Source organism: Adelges cooleyi, unplaced genomic scaffold, assembly GCF_023614345.1.
Source record: "Adelges cooleyi isolate 19-005CV unplaced genomic scaffold, UGA_ACOO_1.1 ACOO_flye_CR_arks_rails_tigmint_CR_PRNA_574, whole genome shotgun sequence".
Lineage (NCBI taxonomy): Eukaryota > Metazoa > Arthropoda > Insecta > Hemiptera > Adelgidae > Adelges > Adelges cooleyi.
This window is the reverse complement of record NW_026096268.1, coordinates 9,871,280-9,897,400: the sequence shown is the minus strand read 5'-3', so window position 1 is coordinate 9,897,400 and position 26,121 is coordinate 9,871,280. Positions and strand designations below refer to the sequence as shown.

The window sequence follows — 26,121 nt, the reverse complement described above, 5'->3', positions numbered from 1 at the left end:
CCAGCAACAACCGCAACAGGTGATAGTATTATTATTATTTTTCAGATTAAAGTAAACATTTCAGGATGTTTTTTTTTTTGGCAAACGGTAATCTCGTTTGAACTAATATTGTTTTTCGTTTGTACCTGACCAACACACGGCTTTGGTGTTTTTTTTTTAAATTTTATACGAGTGCAAAATTATTGCGGTTTATGTTTAACGGACAGTATTGTTTTACGATTTTTATGCGCTATTTTTAATTAACGCGTTGTGTTTATTTAGAAAAAAATTCTAAAATAGCATCCAAATGTCGATTTAAAAAAAAAAAATACTATCAACCGAATTCATAACTGGTGTTTTTATTTTCAGAATTAAATGCAAAAGGGCATAATATTATGTAAATTCTGATTTTGCGCCTATTGCTGCAAAATTATTTCATTATTTTCAAATTTCTTATTAAAACAAGACATTTCCGCCATTTTTTATATACCTAACCAAACTTAACCCGACCGATTGAGGATATAAAAAGGACAATGGCCAAAATGGTTTTTTAATTAAGTACAAATTTCTAATAACCGAAAATTACAATGATAACAATTTTTTAAACAAATTACTTAAGATAACTCGTTATATAATTAATAATATTTCACAACACATTTTGACATTTTCATGTCTTAGCTCTGGCACATAACCGAAAAAAGTGTTGCAAAAAAGCGTTACGCTGTTATCTGATAAGAGAATTAGAGACGAGGGGTGGGGTAGGGGTTGGGAATGGGGATTATTTAAATACAGATTTATCATTTAAAGTTTTATCAATATACATAATATTTATTTTTATTTTATTTATTTCCTTTTGTTGTTTTAATAAAGCACAATTTTGTTTGTGTTTTGTGAGTTTTTATTAAATAATTTTTCAATTGCAAACAATTATTGGAATTTTTTTACCTAACCTAACTTAACCTGTAGGATTTCTTCAACAGCTGACCTCAACCTAACCTAACCTAACCTAACCTAACCTAACCGTATGACCTATAAAGTCTAGAGATGAATCGGACGAGTTAGTTTAGAGTCATCGAATTTGGGCATGAACGGGTAAGTGGTAATTAATAGGTAATAAGGCAAGTGTGTTTTTGTTTTTAAATGTTTTTTTACCATATACTCTGTATGTCCGACGTCGCATAGTCTCCGCTCTCTCGGTTCTGCCTCTTCAACGGTATGATGGTGGTGGGCTGACCCGAACCGGAAGCCGGCAACAACAGGCCCGTTTGTCGGTGACCTTGACCCGACAGCGATATGTCACCGGCGCTCCTCAACGAGATGACCGAACCCGAGTTTTTGTTCTTGGCCGGTTTGTGCTTGGTGTAACCGTAGTACACTCTGAAAATGCAAACAAAGAATAAAATACAATCGCTTCTGGCCTTGTCGTCACTCTCTCAAAAAACAAATAACCAAAACCAATAACCTAACCTAACCGAACCGAACCTAACCTAACCAAACCTAACCTAAATGGAAACACAGAATAAGTAATCGATTTTGTCCTTTATCCCTCTCTCTTTTTTACAAAAAAAAAAACAAATAACCAAAAAACCAATCTCTGACCTAACCAAAACTAGCCAAACTTAACCTCCTCACCTAACAAAATAAAATTAAAATTTTTTGTTTTTAAAAGTTACGGTTTTTATACGCAGAAGTGACGAAAAAACGGACGCGTTCTTTGCTAACTGTTTAATGGAAACATGTCTTCAAGCTAAAATTATTATATCCTTTGTTACACCTAAAACAAATGTTGATTGTAATATCAGCTTCGATCCGTTAAACGTAAGTTTTTTCTATTTACTATGTTTCTATTACTATGTTTAAGTGTTCTATCTTGATTTCAAATGGGAATGGGTGAGCTTTTTTATTCTACCCAATCTGGAGCAGGTGTTTTGGGAGGTAGTCAAATGGTAATAAGATTTTACGGGCAAAAAGATATGACGGGGGAGGAAATGGAGATAAGAGGATATCGGTAATCCCCGGATAATTGATAAAAGATTGTTGATAAGAGAATTAGCTGATAGTAGAGATGATTGATAAGAGAAATTCGGAAATCCCCGGATAGCTAAAAAAAATACAGAATATCAGCTGATCACCTGTTCCAGGTAGAACTAAACGGGATTTTTCAAACTGGACGCCTCAAATAATGGACTCGATCTTGTTGATCTTCGATGAAGACCTACTCTCATTTTTTTTTTTTTTTATGAATTTTGGCCGTGTAAAGTTAAAGCCTCACAACACTGCTACCAACACCACTGGTACTCACCTGCTGTTGGCGTGTTCCATGAGCAGCTCTTCGGGGTCCGACTCGTAGGGCGGTTCGTCGTACCAATGTCGCAACATGTCGTCATCGTACATGTAAGTCTCGTCACCCCCGCCACCGCTGCCGCCACCACCCCTGGACTTGTATGGTCCGGTCGGTGCACCGCCTCCGCCACCGTTGCCGTACCGCAACAGGCCGTGTTTGATTTCCCTGAGTATGTCTTCGTGTTCCCGGTCGAACCGTTCCTTTTTGATCATAGCTTCTTGGACTTTTAACTGTTAAAAAAAAAAAACCAAAAAAACACTTATTCATTTTCTCAGCTACACGGAAAAACATTGAATCGTAGGTATGGTTTTGCGGTTTATTGTAGTACATATCACTTATCTCGTGTCTTTTATCACTTATCTATTATCTCGTGTCTCTTATCACTAATATATTATCTCGTGTCTCTTATCACTACGGATATAAACTAGATTACTAAGTGTACATGTAACCCGTCCAGTTCATATTGAGCCTTAGGGCCGTATTTATAGACAGTTCTTAAGAACAAGCATTGCTTAAGAACTGACTATAAATACGGCCCTTAGCGACCGTTACTACGGTTTTCCATTTATTAGGGGTTGGTAGAACCGTCAGCGCAGCTGAAGTGTTGCCAACGTTATCGATACAGTAAATTGTGATGTTATCAAACTTCTACTAACATTTATTTGAAGTTTCGACATATTTTATTTCCACCGCGAACACCCGAATTGCTCAATGTACCTTTTTTCACTTTGCCGTCCAAGTTAAACGGACCGAACCGCCCAGAGCCCAAATGGTCCACAACCGCCTACCCCAATCAATTGCCGTCCATCCCCTTCCAACCCCCGGGACTTTTCCGGCCACCGGTGTGCGCTATTGTCGTATCCAAGACCGTAATATACATTCTCGCAAAGTACACACACACACTGTTATTGCTATATCAATCCGTACGTGATGATGTTGTTAGTACCTCTACCGCGGTCGCGGTCGGGGTGTGGTACGTGGTACGCCGAGTTTTGGTTTTATTATTTTGTATTTTTTTATGAGCCTCCCCCCCCGACCTAGGGGTGGCGCGGTTAGTATTCGAGGGGGCAAAAAAAAAATACAAGACAAAAGATACGCCGTGCCACGCGTTTTCCGCACGGACGTCGACCGTGTACAACCACCACCCTCGGTCGTCCCTTAACGTGCCCTCTCCTCTCGGGGTCGCGCCCTCCCCTTCGTTGCCCAACAAGATTAATGTTACCCCGGCCGGCAGTAACGCAACCTTTAATGGGTCCCCGCGGTCGTGAAACGCGAGCTAGCATTAACCTAACACACACACACACACCATACACGACACTGGGCCACGCAAAACTAATAACGTATCCAGAAAAGCAAAGAAAAAGAGGGTGTAAAAAAAAAAACAGCAACATTTGGTTTTTCCTCTCTTTTTGGTCGAGCCGTTGAAAAGTTTTTAATGACGCTTCGGCGCTCGCGCCTCGCCTAATCCGACTTTAATGTTGTTTATTAGTTTACACACACACACACACAGAACAATCGTACATAGAAAATACGAGGTGGTCTAAATGTCACTGTAACACCACGGAATCGAAACGAAACCAGATATTATATATTCTACACGCTATTTACCACGAGAAGGTAAACTGATAAGGGATACTGATAACAAGTAGTCGATTAACGGCGGTCGACGGTGATAACAATACAGATGTTTGATAGTATTTCTTTGACCTCACTGTATAACGGAAACGTTATTTTTTTCATCGTTTGGTAATACTGACTTGAGACTATTAGGGTTTGTTTGCATTTTTCGATTTTGTAAGAGTAACTGGTTTTATATAATCTGTGGTAAAATCGTGTAATGCCTTGTGCTCAGCAACGAAGTAATCAAGGAGGCAAGCGACAGTGTGACCACTTTAAATAAAAATAAATACTTTCTTTTATAAGTTTGCAGTATCACCCTTATTAGTTATATAGATCAATATATATAGATTAAAATTGCATATGTCAATACAATAACGTGATATTACGATAACTGATAAGTCGTATGGTTTGTCGCAGTGAAACAATTAAAAAATATGTACTAGAGAAATGTAATCCCGCCATTCTGGTTATACTGCAGCTCGCCTTTTCGTTTGCTTCATAATATTTAAAAAACACGTTTTTTAAAACATAAAATCGTTATTTCATTAAACCATCAACATTTCTCTTGACTTGGATAATATGTTTTTAGCCTGAGGGTTAATCTAAACATTTTCACGTCATGAAAGCTGTTTGTGGGCGTTTTGCTCGATATCAAAGGGGAAGGGTTAAACTTTTCGAAACTCAATAAAGTACTTTTAAAGTACGATTTCTGATCGTTAGACTTGTTACATAGCAGTTTAACTCTTTGAGCAGCCGCGGTTAGTGTATTAACCACTTTTGATATGGTCCAGGACCATTGGTCCTTCATAAGGGTAGTGGTTAATTTTTCTTAGGATTTTAAAAATTTCATTATTTTTACCACACCGTTCGCCCGAAGCTCGAATCACCTAACGCGGGACACCCGGTACAATATGTACAAGCGTAAAGATACTATTATAGCGTGTATTATTTTCTCTATAAAAATTGAGATAGAGAGAGAGAGAGAGAGAGTAAAACGACAGTGGCAAGTAAGAATAAAGGTAGCGACCGAAAAACAAGGGGTGAGGGTGGGTGTAGTCGAAGGAAAGTTTATATGTAGAATCTATAACATGTATAATGTTATATATGTTATACGTCTGGCGATAAAAATAAACAGTCTGCCGAAAAAGCAAAGAAAAAAAAATATAACCGGTAGCTTTGTAGTTTTAAAAAAAGATTTTCCTTTAGGGCGTGTGCCAATAAAAAAAAAAAATAAATAAATATACCTACACCTAGTCCTGTGCGGAATAAAATATATGCACACGAGGAGGATTTCAGGGCGAGATATTTAAACACACCGTATATATTGGAATGTGTTTGTTCCTTTGGGACGGCTTCAATCGTTTGAGTCTTAAGATGCAAAAAAACAATATAAACCGGTAATGATATGGAAAACAAAATGGGCGCGTTTTACCCGACACCACAATGTATATTTTGCACCACCTGTATAACTGCGGGTGACGGTTTACACGAGTCGTTGGAAATAAGACAAAACGTCATTTGGAAGGTGTTCTAGTTTGTAAGCATGCACCCCAACCAACTGTCCACCGGCGAAGAATCAAACAAACACTTACAACATATAACATTTTACATTTATAAGTTAACTATGGAAAATTTTTAATAATTACACTTACAACTATTAATATGCTACTAAATCTAGAAATAGTCATTATAGGCAAATATATGCTCAAATGTGACAGTATTTTGTAATCAGTAAAAATTCTAGTTATGGGTAAACTATGTAACTAACCTAACCCAACCATAAACCGTGTATTCAATTGCGAATCGCTAATAACACAGATTAAAGCGTTTCTAATCTCACTATTCTTGTCAATTTCTTATCGTACATATTTTATCAGCCCGTTCTTATCACAATTATATACCTTATTGGCTGTTTTTCTAATCATCAAGTAATTTATTATCAACCGAATACCACAGTTTTTATCACTTTCTTATCATATCTGTTATCAGTTTGTCTTATCAGCTGATTACATCAATATTTTTGTTACACTTTATTTTTGTCCACATCAAGCTTAATATAATTTCTTGTTCACCATTGTCCGTAGAAGAGGGGGGCAGTTTTTGTTTGCTTTCTTTGTATACTATAACTTCAATTTTGTACTTACCCGATGAATGGTTTCTTCAAATCCGCCGGCAGGGTGGTTGCCGACAATGTTCCTGTTGGCCGCCGACATGGGCATGCAGCGGTTCCTATTATCCATCATTGTCATGCCTAGACAATCGGGTGTGTTGGCCTGAAATAAGGTTTAAGCAAGTTCATAAATATTGCAAGAACGTTGATCGGGCTTGGGTTTAAAAACCAAGTCACAAATAGCTTAGTTTTAAATTGGTCTACAAAAAATGTCAGAATTTAACACGAACTTGTCATAAGCCAAGTAAGCCGGGGTAAGAGCAAAATCTGGTGACCTATGGTAAAAGATAAGAAAGTGTGATAAGGAGAGGCGATAAGAGACAAGGAGGAGTGATACATTTTTAGGAATAAGCGTGTGTCAAAAGCATGTGTAAAAAGAGTGATTAAATGTAATACATTTCTAAAAAATAAAAAATACTGCTGTCTGATTTTCCAGAAAACGTGGACTGTGAATACCGGTTCTTGTTTTTATTTCTTACTGCCAATTTTTACTACATAATAATTTTTGTCATAACATGGCAGAAGGGTCAAGGCAATCATCGAGTTCATTAGACCAGAACAAACACAAATCAGATAATTATGGCTGTATTTACTTATATATATATATTTTTGGGGCGACAGGCCAAATAGGGTCGTTCGGAATTCCATTATGGCGACAAGCAGAGAGGGTGAGTTTCGATCGAATATGCTCTTACAACGTTTTAATACCCCGGCGACATGTATTTGCATGTAATTTTGATTGTGATCTTAAGTAAAAAAAAAAAATATAATAAATACTGTATTTTGAAAATAACCCAGTATGTGGAACTTACGAGGTCAGTAGTCGGCGTACAAACCAAGTGGATGTATTCATCCAATCTAAAGTAGCCAATCGATAAAAATAATATACGAGTACAGGTAGTATCGTTTAGGGCACGAAAAAAATCCCACATACAGTAAAAACCCAAAGAAACATCTCTTTTTGTGTGTAGTTTTAAGAACCAATGTCTGAGAATTAAGGTAGATCATTTGAACATACATTTTATTTGAATGAATCTCGCCATCCATTCTAAATGGCAGTAGATACAATAAATGCCGAAGACTTGTGCTTGCTTTTCATAAATTTTAGACACACACCACAACAACATAAATGTCTGCGCATGCATACACTATTTCTTGTAATGTTTTCAAGTGTATAATACAATATGTTAACGGAAGTTTGTGCCGTCGGTAAGATCTAATAAGAGATGCCTTTGATGTCGTTCGAGTAATGATTTCCGTCACGTTACCCGTGATTGCGCGGCAGGCACAAAGGGATTTCCGGTCGGCCTAATGAATGTCTTGTTGCGGGAAAGGGGAACAAGATGATAGGACTCGCCCACCGCCGACTAAAACAGGGTGAAAATTAAGTATTAACTGTCGATTAGTTTCTGGAAAGTTCAACAACGACCATTTCATTAGTTCCCCATCGTCGGATATTGTCGGAATTTGTCCGTTGCTATCCCCAGTTTAAACCCGTACACGTAGGTTTGGTAATACAGTTATCTTTAACGCTGAGAGGGAAAACAAATGCGCCGTTCTCGAGCCTACAGGTTGCCCCGGGCTATCCTTAAGGATAAAAAATGGTCTCCACGGGAAACGATTGGCGCCTCCTTTTGCAAGACCCTCTTCTTGCCTGGACTTGCCCGTCGAAGCCGGATCATGATTAATTCAGTCGTTTCGCGGGCTGAGCCGAAGAAGGGTGGTGGTCGGGGCGAGGATACCTCAATCTCACCGGTCGAAAGTTCCATTAGGTTTTATGTGTGTATGTATATGTGTTTAGATAAAACGCCGTCCTAATCGGATAAATCGCGTACGGATACTTACACGGGTAAACGGTGACTTTTGGCAACACCTACACAAACCCATATAGGCTGTACATATATTATTCTAGAGCTCAGGCCCACGGCCAACACACCGAAATACACAAAAACGGCGCTATACTTTTTTTTTGGCCGGCAACACGAAGTAAACACGAGAACGATATTATCCAACCGAGTGGTTTTTAATTGCAACGTCGAAGAGCTTTGGTTCGATTGACGTTTGATCGATCACTATGGAAATACCGAAAAGCGGATATCATGACAGATAAGCCGAGAACACTAAAAACGTGTCGGAATCAAAACGGATTGTGTTTAAAAGACAATTTTCAAGATAAATATATTTTTGGGTTGATACGAGAAATTTAACGTCGCCATTTTCAAAAATATTAAGTGATTAGAGATAAGTGATAAGAGCTAAAAGCGAAGAAAATAACTGGGTTTTTTTTAGGATTTACATTTTGGTCACACTGAACATACTCAATTTTTGGACTAAACCCGTCATCGAACACACCCGTATTAAAAGATGATTACTACATTGAAAAAGACTGTTTTGCTATCATGACAGTCATCCCGAGCTAATTTAACGGATTCCCGGATAGCAAATTACATTAACTCAGAGTTATGCTAAAAGCAAAAAAAATGTTTGAAATACCCCAAAATAAGATGTTCTAAAAACACAATCAAGGGATCTTCCAATCCGAAGACTTCAAAAATCTAAAACCGCTCATCATAAAGTAGAAGTACATCGGGAGCAGAAATGTGCAAAGATCATTTTTAAATAATCTAGACAACGAAATAGATAATAGGTTAAAATTGCACCTAGATAACATAATATATGACAAGTATATCTTTTTATCTATTGGTAAAATGTTTTCAGGCTAGATGTCTTCCAAAAGAATTGGTCGACGCAAATGTTTAAATCCGAAAAAGGTGTTACGCTCTTATCACTGATAAGAAACAACAGCTGGTAAGTGATTAGTGATAAAGTACAGTTGATAACAGATATCACAGCATGAAATTTCAAGACCGGATTTCAAAATTTTATGACTTGATACGATCAGATTTTTAAGTGATAATTTCAACCTAACCTATGAACCGATTTGACTAGCGGTGAGATGATCACTATTCTGACGCCAGATTTGGTTTATATTTTGGCTTAGTGTTGAGAGGGAGTGATCTCAAGAGAAGATCGGCCACAGTTGGACACGTTATTACCAAATATGAAAATTCAATTTGTTTCAAAATCCAAAAGAAAAATACAACATAACGGTATTTGTACTATATATTAATAATCTCGACCTTCGATCGACCGGCATGTGGTTGTGTCACGCTTGAATGGAGACATTCCTCGGCCGAATTTCCACAAAAAGCCACTACCTTAATCGCGCATCGTTACCGTTTATCTAATATTTTATTCTTTAACTCGTATATATATCTAATGCTTTATTCGATTCGTTTCGGGGTTCTCGCTCGAGCAAAGACAATACACTCGGTTCAATCGTCTGTGTAATGACGTGGTGTCATCCAATAGGTATTATACAATTTATAAAGCACCGGAAGCACCGGAATCACAAGTCGTAGAACACATTAGACCCCGTCCATTGTATATTAACGAATTCTCTTCAAGAGTTTTCATCGTGTCTTGGCACCACAGTTGTAATTACCCTCGACCGACTCGGTTCCCGGATATACTGTCATGGTGCCGAGTAAAGATTTTCCAAGCTCCTTAATAGGTTTTATTTTTTAATTTCACATAGCTGGAATTCGACTCGACCCCTGCTTTCCCATTAACTCCTCTATAACGGCAATTGCACCCGAAGACTTAGCGTTTAAAGTAATAACGAGTAACACCACGCGGTAAGACGATGCTGCGAGAGGTTTGAGTTAACAAAGGAAACACAACTACACAATATTAAAAGGCAACAGTTGTTTGCGTACTTAAACCGGCGAAAAAATGTTTATTATTATGTAAAGTACCTAACCGGGTAGGTTAGGAGATAAATTGACCTTATATAGTCAGAGTCGGGCAACAGTGTGCGGTTGAATATTGCTTGCACATAACAATAAATCTCTAACCTTCCTACTGTCTTAAATTTTTATCTTTTATGACTAAAAAAATTGGTATCGACCGGTGAAAATGTTTAGTAAACTTTTTTTGATTGAAAAAGTTAATGAAATATTTACGTTACCGTTCAAGTTTCAAAAGTAGATTGTAATTATGGTAAGGGGATGAGAGGATATCGCAATAAACTCCGAATAAGACAAAACGGATTTTAAAGTTATAAAATATAATAAGCATTAAGGTTTATCAAGCAAAAATTTGTCCTCCTCTTCTAGGAGAACTTTAATAATCATAAAAATGTTTTTTAGCTTGCACTCACAGATTTCTAAAAACATATCACCCTCCTTATCTCTTATCACCCATTCTTAGCTTTTATCACGCATCTTTATCTCTTATCAGCTATTTATATCAAACTTCCTTATCTCTTATCACCCATGTTTAAAAATAAGTAGCTTTGCAAAATAGTCATGTTCCGGGACATTGTGTGTACCGAGTGTAGGACACCTTTGTGGAGAGGCTGTAAATTTATTTCAACTCGTTTTCGCGTGCCAACAACGTACCTACGACAACGATTGCTGCTACATTTACAATAATATTATTATTGTATGGAAAGGACAGAGAAAAAAAGAGGTCTATCTGTGAGGGGGGGATGGGTACTTTTTTTTTTACGATCCCTTCGACTGAATCCGAACACGAGTAGTCCCCTCTGATTGGCATGCAAATACTGGGAAATCTGAAATTCCTCCGGCACACGTCTCGCCAATAAGCGTGTTTTCTATAAAGAAATCATGTAGTAAGAAGGGACGATTTTACGACGGAATATAAAAACAGCCTTAAAACGTTTATACCGTCAACTGTATAGATTTATACATAGACATTGCATATTATAGTACTAGGTACATAGTTTTTTTTGGTATATTATCCAGTTGTCTGAATCAAATCTATTATGTCATTGGACCATATGAATCCCTTGAAACCTTCCAATGTCAATATCTGTGGACGGTTACAGATTTCATTGCCATTGTAGGCGTTTTGGCCAGTAGAAAATTGGGCGAATAATTATAACTCTGAATACGGTGGTCGCGTTTAAATACACAATAATATTTACTACAAGACGAATAGTGGTGGTCGGGTGGACTTTAGAGAGATTTGCTGGAAATTATGTTTTCCAAACGAGAGAAGTTTGGAATAAATTGCATTTCTAACGGGTCGGGACCCGCGACAAAGTGTACCGAGGGGGTTTAAGAATTAATTATAACGACTGTGGCGGTAAAACGGCGACAATGGAATTTACTTACATTATTATCCAAGCCAAAACTTGTTAAAGGGACCCCGTGACGGTATTCCACGTTGGCCATACAACGGTTGTGTGTGCTGTCGGTGGTGGTGTTGTGGGGTAATGTTATTCCAGTGTAAATGTGTCAAATGCTAATCGTTTTTGGAAATTTTGGCACTTTAACTAACGAGCGATGACAGCGGCAATCCATATATTTTGCGTCGTCGTGGAATATTGTTTTGGCTTATCGGAGTGAATTAGATTAGAATGTCAGACATTGATTAGACAGTAAAATACTACACGGTTGACTTGACGTTCAAAACGTGACCACAGATATATACAGGGTAAAGGTAAAAAATATCAAAATAAAATCATTTTTAAATAAAAGAAATAATGTTTAATATTTTGAATAAAAAGCTAGTTATTTTCTCCGCTCCGAGGAAATCATTGAATCATTATAAATGTTATCTCTTATTTCTAATATCTTATCTTTTATAAGTTATCACTTATCTCTTATCAATAATATATTATCTATAACTGACAAAATATAAAAGATAAGATACAAAATGTAAGTGATCATGTAGATTAAATGTTTTTCCATGGAGCGGAGAAAATAACTAGGTTTATTTTTTTAAATGAATATTAAATGTAGTTTTTGATTGTTAAACATAATAAAGATTTAACTAGCGATTTTTTTTGTAGCTAAATCCATTATTTTATATTAAAAAAAAATACTGTAATATAAAAATTAAACAACCCTGTTATATATATATAATACAGTAGGTTGCTGTCATACGTGGACCAGGCCTTTGTGTGAATTTTGGGGGGAAGTATCTCATGAATATTTAATGATATTATAAAAATACTGACAAATGTTTACACATTCGTGAGGCATAGGACATCGGTACGTGACAAGTGTATATTTGCTACAAAAACGCTATACATAATATTTTATCTTCAGTAATGGATAGCCGGATTAATTTGAGTGACAAAAAAATACCCGGGTCCAGTTTTGATATAATGTCATGAGGGTTTTGTTTAAATGATATTTTGTAATTTTTATTTATTCACTTTTTTACACCTACACGATAATAAAAGGAAAATACGTTTATACCCCAAACAGACACGAACACGTTTACTTTGAATAAATAAACAGTATTTGTTAAAAGTGACAGCTGATTGTAGTTAATGTCAACATTTTATAGTATTTATAAAACTGGAGTTCAACTTTAAATACCTATAAATTACTTAATTCTCAAAATAGGTAGATATATTTTGTCTTGAGGGATATACCGCAGTTGGCCGGTTTCTTTTTATCAGGTTATTAATCATTACATTATTATTTAAACATATAATAGGAAAAAAACTATTCTTAAAATATTTAAGAATGCTTCGTTATTTTGAGTTTGGTTGAAAAACGTCGAAGAACAATATGTTTTTAGACCTATCAATTTCTTAGCATCTGACTCCCACCATGCTTATCACTTTCTTATCATACATGTTATCAGTTGATTTATCCTTATCAATCTTTATTTGCAGTAGAGATTGAACTGCTGTCTACTGGTCACGATCGAAGTTCGCTATAATTACAGTTTAAGTGAAATAATCAGATAACTCAAACGCCGACATTTCACACATTAACGCGTTCCAAAGGCGATTATTATTGCAAACAATAAGATATTATCTCCCGGCACATTGTCCAAACTCAGAGATGCGTCTCTGAGTTTTGTATGCGAGCCAAGAATCCAAATGAATCACAAAACCGTTGCTGGTCCACATTACCTAGGTATACATATACAACAGCTGTACACGGTTTTACTCTGGCCTTAATCGAATTTATCCCTATTAATCAATACGCGGGTCATGTTCTCCGGACCGTTTGTTGATACGTTTAGCGCGTGATTGCCCCGCTGTCGCCGAATAATAATAATACATTATATGCTACCAAAAAGAGACCGGAGGGGAAGGCGAAAAGGGGAAACATGTAACAGACATTTTCGGGTCAGCAACCACGACGGCACTCGTAGGTATACAATAGGAAAAAAACGAGACGGATCAATAAAATGGAAAATTATAAAAAAAGCTATACATATTATGGGTCGGGAGGGTTACTAGTCTACAGGAATTTGAAAACTGAATTTGATAAAATAATTTTCGAAGCGAATCTATAGGTGGTAGGCAAGGTTACGGGGGTATTTGCAATAAAAGTGATGTAAATTTTAAAAAAATAACGAAAAATGATTCGTTTCATGTTGCATATTGATGATGATGTTTCGAGGTTTATCCACAACAGTGGTCCAATTTATCCAATTTATGTGACAACGCACTTAAAAAGCCACCGAAATGAGCAAATTATTTTAACTCTACAACGGATTTACCCCGAAGTAGAATCAAACGTTCGATAAAGCTTTGGAGTCAGCATCTCATATGAGATAATCGTTGACAAAGAGAAATTAATTGATAACAGACACAAAGCGATAAAAATTACGATTGATAAGGAGACATCATAGTGATAAAAATTACGATTGATAAAGAGACATTATGCCACAGACTTCTATACTAACTGGATAAGGTACTCGGGGCGTTTTAAATTGGCGGTAGTGAAGGCAAGCTTATTACGCGACCACCATGTTTTCGGTTGGCAAATCATTTATTATCACATAGAAGCTATATAATATTTTTAATATGTGTTTAATAACAAAAAATAAATAATAAGTAAAGACCTTTATTATGTGGGTACGACATTTGCCGTAATCGGTAATACACTTCATAGTAAAAAGATGAAACGTTCTGCCAACCCAAATAACGGCGCGTACTGTTTATGATGCTCCATGTGATAACAGGAGTACCTTATCTAGTTAGTATAGAAGTCTGTGCATCATGCTTACAAGAGATATGATAAGAACGTGATAAGAGACAACTGATAAGAGTAAAAAGGGTTATCAATATTCGACGTTTTTGGGTTTAAACTGAAATTGTGATTTTGTTGCGGTTTTATATAATGTAAGTATGTGTTGGTGATTTTTAGACTTGTACCGAATTTTAAAAGTTCAACGTATCACACGAGGTTTTACTCGGTCGTCGTTAGGTTTAGCACGGAGGAAAAAACAAGAGAATTCAACCGGTGTCGGTCGAAACGTTATTAATTAGCGATTAGCCGGCGGCAGGTTTTAAACCTTTCCGGGATCATTTATACCGACACACTCGTCCACACGTGTGAAAGTTATCTTTTTCTCGAGAATAATAACGATATTATAAACGACGACGGTGGAAACCCCGACGTTTAGCAACAGCTGCTGCGAGCTTTTATATTATATACACTGTGTACAGTGTGTTCCAAAAGTGGCCGCATGCTCAAAACACAATTAAAGCACCGTTTTCTTATGGGCCGACAGTGTAATTTTAAATACGTTCAGATTTCGTCAAGTACACTGCCCTTTTAGCCGTAAAACTCGGACCGAACAATTTGCTTTGTTATAATATAGTCAAATTAAATGTATATTTTCACAGACTTTTGGCACACACTGTAAGTGTGGCCGAGCACCGTTATTAGAGCACACACACTCGGTGTGGTAGTTAACGAGGTGGCACAGTATTAACGTGTTATTATTATTACTCGGGACCCAAGTTGGCGTTAAACCGTAAAAACATACAATAATAATAATATATTTCTCAAACTCACCCTGCTGGCACAGGCGGTAACGTTCTGCTGACTTCGCGACTTGTCACGTCTGTGAGTTTTGAAATTCCGCAAGAACCTCGTCAGAGTGATTTTTTTCTTGCCGGGTCGATCTGAAAACCACACAAAACAACAACGTTTCATTACGGCTAAAAAAGCTTACAACGTGTACACTTTGAAACAAAACCACACTCATATTTAGCCGTTATATTTTAACACACACAGTTGGCATAACTCCAAACCGAGCAAAGTTATTTGAATGAAAATACAGTTAATTGAAGGATTCAGTTGAAATCAGTTGAATTCAATTGATTCCAGAATTTCCCTTATATAAATTTTACACTGTCCCTTATCATTAATCTCGGTTGATTATCCTTTATCACTTATTTTTTATCAATAGACTATGGTAACCAAACATTTTGACCTCAAAACCAACCGCTTTTCCACAGGATCAAAATTAAAAGTTACGTTATTAAAATTTTTTCCGAGAATATGTTTTATCCTCCTTGGAATTCGTTTATCACGTTTTTGACTTTCAGATTGTCAATCCAGCATCTCTTATCACAGATATATACATAATAAACTAGATTGATAACAAACTAGTGATAAGAATTGAAGTCGACGTCGGCCATTTATGTGGGATTTATGTGTGTATTTATCAATATATATATTTCTGGGTTTTAGTGCTATCAACTGAACTTGTAACTGTTTAAAACAATGATAACAGTTGATAAACATGTGATAAGGTTATAATTCCTAGAAAGATGGCGGAAAATGGTAACTTCAATCATCTCTAACGGCGGCGTGCACACTTAGCAATCTAGTTTATTATATATATATATATTTGTGTCTCTTATCAATAATCTCTTTAAAACTTTTGATAAAGGATCAGTGATAAGAGAGGTCAATACCTTTTTCGAAGGGCATATTATATATTATCGGTTGCTTGTTACCTTAAAAAAAAAAAATAAACGTCATATACTTTTTGACGTGAAGATCTTTCGGAGGACAATACAAAAGTCTCACATTTTCGACACTTTAGGTTTAGCGACCGACGAGGGTCGCACCACGAGCTCCTTTTTTCCTCGTTTATTTTTTTTTTTTTGACGGGAGGTGGGGAAGATAGGACGTGTGGATTTTTTTATGCTGCCACTTTATTAAAAGGACCTCGTCGTCATACCTGTCGATAAACTGCCGCTTGTGCACGCAGCACACGGGTCTGCGGACCGTTTTTTTTTCTTCAAATTTATTATTTATGTTACACTTCACCGAGGCGAAAAAAACACTTACCGCCGGGTAATATGCAAAAGCCAATATTCGGGAATAAATCAACTTCGTCATCCTTTGCCACACGGTCGACCATTGTAGCGTTTCGGGGAAACCCGTAACGCAGTAGCCACAAACTCTCCCACTGTTTTTCCAATCTCTCCCTTTCCGGCTGTCTGGATACATTTATAAATATACACACACACACACACCCGTCGAGTTGTTGCCGTTCGGCGGCGCCCCGAGGGATGCAGTCTAATTTCCATTTAAATTTTATTCCTCTCTTGCCGACACGGCCACCTCCTCTTCTCCGCCTTGCCTTTTCCCGGATAAAATACATTTGGAGTATCCTTGGGAAAACCGCGAAATTGCCGAGTTTTTCAACAGGATATAAGGTGCTCGACCGCATGGAAACGAACAGAGAGGGGCGAATAGCTGCTGGTGGTCTTCTTTTCCACCGTCTCTATTTAGATTGGGCCGAAGACCGGCAATAAAATATATTATTATAACACCCCCGGCGTTGTTTGTGTAGGTATATAATAATATTTTAATACCGTTCATAACGTCGTTAATCGCACCGAACGAACGGAAAGCCAACGAAGAGAATAGCAAAAGAAAACAAATATTAGAGAATTTGAGCATGTTTTATGGCAGTTCAACGACTTTTCAGTGTTGTGCTTGGCTCTTATCAGCCGATTCTATTGTAAATAATATATATTCAGTTATCCAGGAATTAACGGTTCCTTTTTTTATCACCATCGCAACTGATGACATCACTAGTTTACTACCCCTTCCGAATAAGCTACACCAGATTAAAACAAAACAAGAGGAACTTTAGGAAAATTTATCGGATACGACACTCGATAGCGATAAGTTTGATGGTTGTCAATGAGAAATGAGAGAAAGCATTTGATAAGATAGGTGTTAGCGATAAGGATGATGACTGATAAGAGATATTCGAGTGATTAAACGGAAACAATTGAATCATAGATATGCTATCTCTTATCATTTATCTATTATCACTAATCACTTCTTTTATCTCTTCTCTTATCACGTGAAAGTGAAAGTGTAACGCGAAAATGGCAACATACAATTTCTTGTGTCTAGCCCAACAACATATCCTTGTTAAAATGTAATATTATATTTTATTATGATTTATACATTTGTCGCCTTTCCAACATGTTGCTTTATTTTCTTAAACGGTCAATCGAGACATCTAAACAATTAATTGGAGAAAGTATGTAAACAAGCACCATATCCTGGAATATGATGTTTCCCGGCAACAGAAAATATTTTATAGTGTTACTCAGCGTTTAAAAATACTTGTTTATTTTATGATATTTACCTGCAGGAGGGAATTCGTAGAAGTACGCCGATCTCGGACTTAAGCACCTGAAACAATTTAAATATTTACAAAATTAGAAGACTGGTTAATGACATAATAACAATAATAATAAACAAACTATATAAACATATTATGCAAATAGTGTTTTTTTGTCCTGACATTTAGTATCGTTAATTACTTTTTAACATTTTAACCATCATACGCCGTAAAATTATACTTTTGTAAGTCTCGTTTCCAAGAAGTATTGCCGCAAAAACTTCAGCCCACCTTACCCCGAACTTTTCGAGAAATTTGGTTTTTTTTAAAGTTAGTGTAAGAAAAATTACCACGCAACTTAAAAGAGATAATTGAAGGTGTCCACGAATATAAAAAAAAAAAAAATACACCAAAAAGTAGTTTCATTTCAACTTATCGCGCCGTTGTTTTTCAAAAAGAGACATTGAATAAGCTTATTGTATTGAAATAGATAGTTTTACAGCGTTGTCTTTTCTTATCAATAAATTATATCTTATCAGCCTATTATTTATCACACTTGTGGTTATCATAGATCTGTGGTGATAACAAATTACAGATAACAATAACAATTTAGAATTGATACTAAAAACTGATTTAAGTGAATAGTATAGTTTTTGTTTTATTCTGAAATTATTTCAAAACCTTAAAAGTATTTTATAAGTAGAGTTATAAGTATTATTTTGGGTTAAGTAACATTTATAAGAAAAGTTCGCCGTCGTATTCCAAGTTGGTTATCCGGTTGTTAGTAGGTATATTTTGCGTTTAAACTATTATAAGTCGACGTGAAGTTAACGAATTTTGAGTTACATATTTATTTAGCCAAGAAAAAATTCATAGATTAAGATTTATCTGCTTTTGCCTAACGACTATATATATATTTTAAACATTTTGAAACAGTTTTTGTAGATAATCCCGGGCTGGACCATAGGCCAGTTAGCGTTTTGGCGACCCATTTGGGTTTTACACCAATGATAAATGCTACTAATTAAACGCGTTAATCATTGCTCGGCCGTCGATGACAAGCCGCAGCAGCTTGTGGGTTGGTCGCCCAAAAGCTTTTCGGTTTTTTAATAAAACAACTCCGGTACAAAGCGATTAATATTATATTGTGTCATTAAATCATGCGTGCCATACTGATACGCCCTGGCCCCGTATATTGTTTCTCACCGACAAATAATATTTATTACATACTATTCTTGTTGAAATTAATTAGCGGAATGTATTCAAATATAATATAATAAACATACTAAAGTATATTTGCAAACCTAACCTAACCTTCATTACTGGTGAAAAAGCATTATATTCACACTAAAAATTCATGTTTAACAAACACAGTTTAAAAAAATATGTTGAAATCTACTAGCAAATGTTTGTGTTAGGACGCAGTTTTTATCGGTCATTGTTAGGCTAATAGAACTCTCTTATCACCTCTCAACTGTTATCATCAACGACGTCTTATCAGTAATCCCTTTCGGACTGGAATATACAACATGATTTTTGTGTTTACCATTGCTGGTACCTAATGTATATAAAATATAAATAAACGTATTTAACCGAAATAATAATAATAATAAACTCGAGATAACGCGCAGTTTGCAGAGTTGTTTGGTAAGTTTTACGCTCGTTTCACGGACGATAAATTTCAAAGACGTTGTCGGAAAAAAAAATTATACATTATCGCGGTTGTAGTAATAATAATAATATGACATGATGGATGGATGAATTTTGTATAAAAAACAACAACACAAAATACACATATTATCCGACTTTTACACGGCCACGACACTTTGGGGGGGAAAGCTTCTTTCGTTGAAAATGGCCCAGATAAGAGGCGGGTTCCCAAGAAGGATTTACAAGGGGAGGTGGCGCGCACAAAAAACTATAATATTATCAGTGAAAAACAAAAAAAATGTAACCAAACAAGTCCTCGAATAACGATAATACATGTACAACAACGTCTTGGACGGTTCGCTTGTTATTCTGGTGGCGATGTGAGCCTTTGTGCTGAGCAAACGCGAAGAGAATGCCAGCAAGGAATATTCCTTACTATAACAAGGGAAACGTTTGATGTACACACCTACCACAGAGAGATGAGAGACGTCTATGCTAGTGAAATAACAATATTACATTAACGATTAACGAGGATCTGGACCGTGAATAATAATAATAACGATAATAGTAATTATAAAGGGATTATAAAGGCACGTATGGCACAGTATTTACACTGTGCCCACACACCCGAATGTGCATAGATAGATATAATATTAATTTTCGACTATGCTGTAATGCAAACAAGAGCAACGTCGCGTACGCTTTTGATCGCCGAAGACAGTTGAATAAAATAACAATAGAATATTGTCAAAATGTTTTCCCTCCACAAACACTTTAGTTGTCTTTTTACCGACAGAAGACAAATTTAATAGTTTTATAGCTACTGGAGTCTGAAAAATATTTTCATTTTAATGTTTAATTGCCTTTTGGTGGTAACAAAGACAACAAACTATTATGGAAAATACCTAATCGTATCCATCCTATAATACTCAAAACAAAAAACTTTATAGCACTTTATAGCTTTTAATATTCTTTTATTGATTTTAGTTATCTTAATTTATTAAATTTTCTTTACTATTAAGACACCACGCATCTAATTTATGTATTATTCCTTCGTCGCATACAATTACATATAATACATATCCAACAATCAAAGAGAGTACAGGAAAAATGGCGATTTCGGTGACATAAAATTACTTTTGACTTTTCTGTTTTACTTACAAAAGACACTAAATACGTTTATCAATAAATTATACATGTGAACGAAGATGTTCATTTTTTTCGTAATATCTGAAGGAATATGACAATATAAAAACAATCGGTTTCTTATTTTTGTTTAAGTACCGTTTTTTAATAGTTAAGTATGGTGTGTTTTTAATTTTTGATTTAAAAATAGAACCATGTACACGCTTATGCTAAATTATTTATAGACATTTTTAACTTAAACTTTAGTAAATATTTAAACAACTTTTGTGGTGTACACCTTGTGTCGAGTTGCAATAAAAGACAAAAAAGGTTAAAATGTTATCTTTGATTCGTCAACGTTAAGTTAAGCAAAGAAATTAAAACAATTGTTTTTAAAAATATTCAAAACGGTTTTACATATTTAGACAAAATAAATAATTCTTCTTTTTAAAGTTAACGTTTTCTCTCTTAATTTTCCAAATGGTTATTATGGGTTTTGTTTCAGCTCGTTAATTCGTACAGATATCCATTAAACTTTTTCCCAAACAGTTTTTCTACGACCGTGTATTTATACCAAACAAACTTTAAGTATATAAATTAAAGGATTTTTTTTTTTTTTTTTCGTTTACTTAAGGTTTTAATTTTTGACACGGTTCACAGCCAGGTAGTTATAATAAAAAAAAAAGGCATAAACGTACATTTTATAACGACAAAAGTTCTACTTTTATTTAAATCAAAAAAGAAAACGGATCGATACTATTCGAGTCGTTAAAGGAAAAAAAAAAGTAGGGTATATTATGTATTAAAATATTACTATATGTTTCATTATTTTTTCCGCTTTATAAACAATAATAATATTATATCCGTCGACTTGTATAGTAGTAGTTCTTTTATGTAGACCGTAAAAATAATATAAATCCGAAGTATATTATAATAACGAATATTTTATGCGCCTGTCGTTACGAGAAAAAAATAATAATAAAAAACTAAATCTCCATAAATCGTGAAAATATAAAAGGGAAAAGTTTTTTTTTCTTATTATAACAATAATAATAATTACTATTGAAACGCTGCGCGATGGCTTTTGGACTTTGGGTCTCCACTGGTGGGGGGGTTGAGCGATAAACAATACATTTTGCCTTCAAGGCCTTCGGGGCTTGTTGTAATCAATTTAGCTGAGTGTGAATAATTATTGTGTTTAAACGAAGAAAAGAACTGAGAAAATGCGCAACAACAGTAGTTTACTCGGAAAGAAAAAGTTAAAAAAAAAAAAAAAATTACTCGGTACTTTTTGTTTGGTCTTTCTTGAAAATTGTATTTTCAAATATATTTTTGCATACTCAAGAGATTGGGCACGATTATTAATCCAGGATTACTTGGAATGGTTTTTTTGATTAATCTAAATAATCCAACAAGCACTGGCCAAGAGATCAAGGGATATTAAAAATCTTAAAACTTAAAATTAGTGCTTTTCGAAAAATCTACATTTATTTTTTAGCGAGAGATTGTTGAAAAAATAATAATTATAAGTGTAGCACTAATTTTAAGTTTTTAGAAACCCAAGCTCCCTCCCCCTGATCACCACCATGTATCCAGAATTAAAAACAATCCTTTATTCCATCAGGTCTGATTAATGGATTACGAATATTCCAATATGGATGGATTACATAATATATTTCTTCAATACAGCAAAAATGATAATACAGTAAAACATTAATAATATTGTTGTAACCTGTGAATGGTTTTTTTTTAAATTTATCAAAAGTACAGAAACGGTATAATATATCATAGACAGGGTTCTAAAATGTCGTGAAATTTTTCATTTGGGAGAAAAATACAAAATAGTAATCCGTAGTACATTTTGTTGGACAATTAAAATTAATGTAATCCTCAAATTTGTCCGTTAAAAACTACAATTTAACAATAGAAAGTATTATAAAATGTAAAAATTCATCCCTTGTGTTCGGTAAGACTAAATTCCATAGGAATGATAATACCATAGTTCACTATATAACCACGGTTATGGCTTACATACCGTTGGTACAAAAAAGTTGGTATACCACGATAACGATTTAGGTTACTCGTTTGTTTTATTTTAAAATGAAACAATGTGATAACGCAAAATTCAACGGTATCATTTCGATAGAACTGAAATGTACTAATAGATTTTTCATTATCATTATCATTAATTCATTTGCCACCTTTGCCGAGCTGATTTAGATAGTCATTTTAACAAATATATAGTTATTTATTATACAGTTTTGTTCGGCTTTTATTATACACAAAAATCATTTTTATTATTATCATTTTATGCCCGAAAATAAGTCAGGCACATAATATTATACCAACCCTCGTCGGTCGGCCCCTTCTCCGTTTTGACCGAATTCTATATTTTCCATATTAATTATCCCGACGAGTCGAGGCGTAGAAATGACTATGTAAATTAGTACCTACATTTGCATGGAATATTGTACTATTACCATATTATACATATCTGGACACAGGTGTCGTATTGTCTAAAATTTGGTGTGGTATGAATTATAGTTTTCGTATTGTTACTTGTATTTAGTAAAATAATTGAAATTTTTTATCATTATTTGTTGTTTTGGCGGTAAGAGAAATCGGCACTTTTTTTTTAAGGGAATACTTTTATTAGTTTTTCTGTAAAATTACAAATTTACCAATGTGAAACAAATATGATAAATACCCCCAAAAAAAAGTGACACGATTATAAATAAATTAATGGTCAATACATTTAATTACTTTTTACTTCCTCACAGTTTTAAATCATTCATTTGAAAATTATTTTTATCATTTTCAGTTATCAAGACTTGTAAACTCTCTTGACACCAATTGACGGCCATTATTCTTTTTTATGTCTTTAAAGACTTTGGAGGCAATGTCGTATGGTCATCGGATTCTTTTATCAATTATCTGTTATCAGCTGATTATCTTATCAGTTATTCGGTAATTATACCCTCCCCTTTATCTATACTTATCACTGCCTCCTCACACCACACCTTTCTTCTTTACTTTGTGACAACAAAAAGGATTACGCAATTTAAAGAATCACAGCCATAAGTCATAATCATATCAATATGTCTTATGGCAGACTTTTGTTGGAAATTAGTTTGATGCTTTTGTGACACAAAGGCGAAGGGAAGGAAAGAAAAGAAAAAGGGATAAGTTTGGGCGAGGTAGAGATGGGCGCGCTAAATGAAAATTACTGGATCTCTGGATAACTGATAAGAGATTATTGATAAAAGATTAAGCTGATAAGAGACGTGAAAATCGTATTATCAGCTGATCATAAAAGACATAATATTATTCACGATCCACTTTTTACTTCGTGGAAAAGTATTCGTTTTCTTTTCATGTCAAAAAAGTCAAAATTAACATCTGTCTATTACTACAAAATTGTCTGCATCAATTCTGGGAGTACAGAGATAGCTGGTTAGGTTAATATATTATCATGTTATTTGGAGTGTCTGTTTCGAGGATTGATTATAAGAGCGATGACGTGTTGGCCTTGTTAACAGGTTAAATACAAACACCGGAGTTTCGACAAACGACTGCGGAGGGGAAGGTACACAAAGTGAGATAGGGGAGGGTAGAGCAGCAGCAAGGGATGGTAAAATATAAGCATCGGTGCTGTTAATCTTAAGGGGCACGAGACACTGTAATTCAATTACGGGATTGCGGTGAGTTTGTAGGTAAATCATACCTATATATTAAATATACCCATCGTTATATGCTGTGGTGCTTCGTTCCCGGTTACTTCGACCTAAATTGAGAATAATGCCCCAAAAATAAAATAAAAAACCAGCAAAGTCAATACGGACGGTGTAATTAGGGTAGAAAAATCGATTGTTGTTGAAGTTTCAAAAAAATGTGTCCTTTTAACTTGTAAATCGACGATGAAATTAAAAGAGAAAACCCTTCGAGATGAAAATATTTAAGTCTTCTTCTTTCTATTAATATCGACGTCGTTTTTGGTTTTTCCACAAAAATAAAAAACGGCACGTGTGTGCCACCTTGAGTGTTAGAGTAATTTTACTTTTACAAAAAAAAATGTCCAATACAATTACGCAAAATTCAAACGCAGTTTGATCTAATACAATTATTATTTTCGATATTTTTGTACTTGTATGTATTTTTACCGAATTCCGTTGAAACGAGAGAGGAACCACCAACGAAAGCATATAAAAACGGGTAAGAGGAATTAAAATGGAAAGGTAAAGGCAGATATAATAAATAAAAATATGATTCGACATGAAAAAAAATTCAGGTGCTATTTAAAAACTTGTCAAACATTTTAAGAGCGAATGAATATTAAGTTAATTTTCTACTTATATATATCTTTTAAAGTTATTTTTCTTCAAGTTTTGGCGAAAGTTTGATAAAAAAAAAATTACTTTCTTAGAAGTCATTTTCTAACATATTTATCGGACGGATTTGAATATGTTTTTCTTAATGGAAAGCTTACAATTACCTCTTTGGTAACTAGAAGGCCAATTTTTCATTTAGCTATTAGACGTTAGATTGACTGGAGAAAAAGTTAAAATATAAACGCTGAAAAAATCAATCAAACTACTGAGGAGACATTAAACCTTGGAAAGTGTATTAGCGTTCAAGTCTTTTTGCATGCGAATTGCAAACAATTTTTGTATTTATATAAAAAATAAAAATGGGCTGATTCCTTTTATCTCTTAGTAGTTGATTCGCTTATCAATAATCTCTTATCAGTTATCAATTATCGATTCTTGTAACGATAGTATCCATATTGTTTTATATAACGTTTGATAAGTGACATCTGATAAGGGATTAGTGATAAGAGATTATACTTAATCGAGATTAGACGATTCAAACCGACCTGGCCGAATAAAGTGAGTGGCTGAGAAGGAGAGAAGGGGGCATTTTTCAAACAGAAAATCAGACATTTGCACGATCCAATGTCTTTTTCCATCTAGGAAAAGAGTTTTATATTTTTTGATAGATTCCATAAGACCTAATGTCTTGTCAATACAAAATGCACGTAACCGATCGGGAGAGCTTAACCGCAACACCCACGTGGGCTGCTATAAATAACAACACTACTCCGGTTAGGTTTAAGTTCCGAACCCGAATTCCACGGTACATACTTTTTGCCATAGTGTGTGTGTGTGTGTATAAGTCTCATGAAACCGCAACAAACGAGCGACTTCGACCCGGAACGGTTAGGTATATATATATATAGGAATTAGCGAAATTTCAAGTCTGTCAGTTCACCCTCGTCCACAAAAAGGGTGTTTTAATGAAATGTTGATCATCGAGAAATATGTGCTCTGTTTTGAATGCAGGACCACGAGGCATCACGAATACCTTAGTGAAATATTGTCATTTAACCGCGCACTGGCCTACTCTTTGACTTTGTAGCCCCAAACAGCTTGTAAGCCTGACCCAGCTAAAACTAAAGTATAGGTATTTTGGTGAAAACTGAGAACATACTGAGTATTGTACAAATGGCGTGGAACCCAAGTCCAGAGACGGGCATGTATTTGATGTATTTGAAAATTAATCAATTAAAAATACCCAGCCACAGTCTTCTTGAACCATGGCGACGATTTAAAAAACTAAATCATTTACACTTTTTTTTTTTACCAAAAAAAGGTTGAAAAGGTCATTGTTTAACGTCATTTCAAACGTCTAAACACAAAACACCTTATGGAGCAGTTCGAACATATTCGTTAATAACACTTATATAGTAAAATTCACAAACAGTTGTACAACTTAATTAATTGACATAAAC

At 35.0% G+C, this 26,121-nt stretch overlaps 1 protein-coding gene across 1 annotated transcript in view; it reads right to left on the bottom strand.

Moving 5' to 3' along the window:
* LOC126843679 (uncharacterized) overlaps positions 1–26,121 on the bottom strand; it is a 110,319-nt gene that overhangs the window by 3,212 nt on the left and 80,986 nt on the right. The window contains exons 4-8 of the mRNA XM_050581354.1: positions 17,583–17,629; positions 14,975–15,084; positions 6,088–6,216; positions 2,282–2,553; positions 1,132–1,356 (exon numbers count right to left, since the gene is read on the bottom strand). Coding sequence (XP_050437311.1) covers positions 1,132–1,356; positions 2,282–2,553; positions 6,088–6,216; positions 14,975–15,084; positions 17,583–17,629 — 783 coding nt within the window. The remainder of the gene's footprint in view (positions 1–1,131; positions 1,357–2,281; positions 2,554–6,087; positions 6,217–14,974; positions 15,085–17,582; positions 17,630–26,121) is intronic.